Here is a 3,577-nt window from a genome sequence, read left to right as displayed (position 1 = left end):
TGATGGCATACACAATGCCAATATGGAATGCAACATGAACAACCTAACAAGGCTAATGGCACGCACAATGCACAATGCTAATGCATGCATACTGAATGCAAGACAACATAAGCATGCAACAATATGACACAATGCGACTAGTATACACAATGCGAATGTCAAATAGCATACTCAATGCGACGAACTACAGGGCATGTGCAATGCTAAGTGGACTTAAACTGAAATGCACAGACCTCAGTCATGTCCAAATTAGTGGCCAAACATGCTGAAATGAAGACTCCAAGGACTAGCCAAGCTTGCGTACATGTTAATGCAAGATTAAGGCACAAGACACAACTCTCCAAAGGCATTGAAAGGATGAAACATGGAGTACAATGGCATATGTTCCAGCACTGAAATGTCATGCTAAATGACTTAAAATCATGCAAACAACTCATGTGATGCATGTTGCAAGGCTTAAGCATCAAAGCTACTGAAGTGTATTACACTAGAGGCATGTAAGACAATGCTCAAATGGCCAAACCAACCCCAAAAAGACCTTATCCAGGCCAAAACAGTTGCCAAAATGGACTGAGATGATGGCTTGAAAGACAAGAAAATGAGGCTCATGCGATGGCTCACAAAGAAGGCATAAAGGTGCATCTCTCAAACACATTGAACGAGTGATAAACATGAGAGTATGGCAAAGATATAAGCTCTGAAATATCATTTAAAATGATGCCAAGGCATGCAAACATCACAAGTATAGCATGGTAGAGGCCTCAAAACTCAAGACTAGTCAAGGCATTTGCAGTATAGCTATGCAATGCATGAAGCATATGGCCAATACAACCTAAAACAGTCCTAGGGCATGTCAAAACTATGACAAAACATGCATGGAGCAAAGCCAAAACAAGCTAGCATGAAGGGTCAAAACATGGAGTATGTAAGGCCAATAAGGAGGTTTACGCTACACCTACCAAAGCCAAGCATGTGAGGACTTAACCAACAAAAATCACAGTTATGGCATGTCAAACTAACACCAAAAATGGGCTAATACCAAGTCAACACATGCTAGAATAACAAGCTCACTCATTAGGCATGCAAGACTAGCAAAGAGGACTGTGGGAGCCGAATAATTGGCAATGCCGAGAAGAGCGTACTCTGCAGAATAGACACTATTCGGCGTTATCCGGCACGCTCAGGAGGCCGAATACAATAGACAGGCCGGATAAGCGTAAATCCAAGGAGCCGAATATGAGAGAGGCCAATGAGTAAAGAGTAGGCCCTGGCCCCGAGGCCCAGAAAATGAGTATAAATACAGGAACTATAGAGAAAAAAGAAGGGTAAGAATTTCCTTGTTCAACTTAAAATACAAATAACCTAGAGCTTAAGACTGACTTGTCCGTCGGAGTGCTAATTCTGGCACCCACGTCGGAGTGTTTGTTTCCTTTCAGGTGACTATCTGAGGACTCCTAGCGTGTCCCAGGATCCGAAGGGTATTTCCTAACCACTTCCACACAATTGGCGCCGTCTGTGGGAATACTCGAATACATCCATGGAAGGCGTAACCAAAGATCCTCCGGTAGCCACTGACGAGATTACACAGAGGGATGACCTTACTCCAGCAAATATGCTCGGAAAGGAAACCATCGCTGCAGGACGCGCTTTGAACTTCGACTCACCAACGACTTCAACGCAAGAGACAATGCAAGAAATTATGGAACAAGCAAAGCAGAATGAACAGAGGCTGGAGAATATGATTCCTGAAAATAAACGTCTCCGTCAAGATTTGGCCCTAGAAGTAGCGAAATCCAGAGAAGCCGCGTGCCAAGATCCCGAATGACCTCCAAGGGCAGGTGAACAACGACCTCGAGCACGACCAAGGGACACCAATAGTGACTCCAACTTATTATCCACGGAGCCTGACAAGAAGGGACGATCCGAAACCTCCAGCTCCTCCGAAAAAAGTCTACGAACAAGGAATAAGCGTAGGAGAAACAGTTCAGATGAAGAAAATCAGCACGATACCTTTGTCCGACGGATTGCAAGGGCAATTCTGCCCAAGAAGCTCAAAGCTCCGTCATTTACCCTCTACGACGGAAAATCAGACCCCACCGATCACATCCGTCACTACAAGCAAGCCATGACATTGCATGCAGACAACGAGGCCCTCATGTGCCGAATATTCCCCAATAGCTTGGCACATCTGGAAGTCAGGTGGTATTACAAACTGGAGCTGGCTTCGGTCAAAAGCTTTCATCAATTACAGAAGTCCTTCAGGGCCAGATGTATCACCGACGAGGTCTAACTGAAAGACTCACTCTGGGCGATTCAAATTCAACCTGAAGAAACACTAAGAGCGTATTCGGCGTGCTATTGGGAATGATTTAATCTTGTTGACGATGCTTGCAACGACTCCATGGCCATCACCGCCTTCAAAATGGGATTACAACCGGACAGTGCCCTCTCCAGTTCCTTGACCAGAAGACCCCCCAAAACGGTCTGGGGGTTGATGAAGAAATTTGAAGAGTACTACAAGGTAGAGGACGATGCCTTGCGGGTTAAAGCCAGACGCGTATCCAGTAAAATGGCCTCCCCTGAAACTGCTCAGCCAATAAGTTCTGTACCGCCTCAAAGCCCAGAACCACGGCAGCGGGGTAAACGAGATAAAAGGCGGGATTCTCGCCGATCGAACGATCAGTGCTCTCACCGAATGAATGAACAACTGCAAGTCGACAGCAAGCGCACGAGACGTACCAACAAAAAATATACGGAACTGACAGAGCCGATCAATGCGGTAATGTCCAAAATTCAACATCTCTCGTTCTTCAAATGGCCATCGAAGATAGTAGGCCCTCCTGACACACAAAGGCGGGATAAGCGCTGCGAGTATCACAAAGATCATGGCAACGAAACTGAAAGTTGCTACGCATTAAAGGATCACCTAGAGGAACTGGTGCAAGATGGCCGGCTACAACAGTACGTATGAAAAGGCAACCCAACCAAGGCACTAGCCTTAAGACAAGATTCACCTCCACTTGGCGTGATCCATATGATATACAGCCTGCTAGCACCTATAACCGTGCACACAAATCAATCGCATCCAGTCCCCCGAGAGCAACATACTCCAACCAAACGGCCTAAAAAAGCTCTGAGTATTGGATTCAACGATTCAGATCTTGTCGGCATGACAATCTCCCACATTGATCTGTTGATCATCAAATTACGCATAAACCGGTTTACCGTCGAACGCATTCTCGTAGATCCAAGGAGCACGTCGGAGATTATGTATTATGAGACCCTCATCAAACTCGGGTTCAACGAGTCAGATTTGTCTCCTGCGCCTTATCCGTTATTCGGCTTCAACACGAATCCAGAGTACCCATTGGAAAAGATCAGACTACCCGTTCGAGCAGGCTCCAGAACAGTCAAGGTTGAATTCTTGGTCGTAAAGCTTCCTTTGTCGTATAATGTCATCATGGGGCAAACCTGGTTGCATATCATGCAGGCTGTGCCAAGCACCTATCATCAGCTTATGTGTTTCCCGACAGCCCGTGGCGTTGAAGAGATCTGTGGCTGCCAGCAGTCAGCATGA

At 46.0% G+C, this 3,577-nt stretch overlaps 1 protein-coding gene across 1 annotated transcript; it reads left to right on the top strand.

Moving 5' to 3' along the window:
• Positions 1 to 3,034: 3,034 nt before the first annotated feature.
• Positions 3,035 to 3,577, top strand: LOC145793380 (uncharacterized). The gene has a single exon (XM_082876196.1). It carries the CDS (start codon positions 3,035 to 3,037, stop codon positions 3,575 to 3,577), a length of 543 nt encoding a protein of 180 aa, XP_082732322.1.

This window comes from Camellia sinensis, chromosome 6 (assembly GCF_055761805.1).
Source record: "Camellia sinensis isolate YWXY chromosome 6, ASM5576180v1, whole genome shotgun sequence".
Lineage (NCBI taxonomy): Eukaryota > Viridiplantae > Streptophyta > Magnoliopsida > Ericales > Theaceae > Camellia > Camellia sinensis.
Note: the sequence above shows the minus strand (reverse complement) of the source record. Positions and strands in the feature narration are given on the sequence as shown.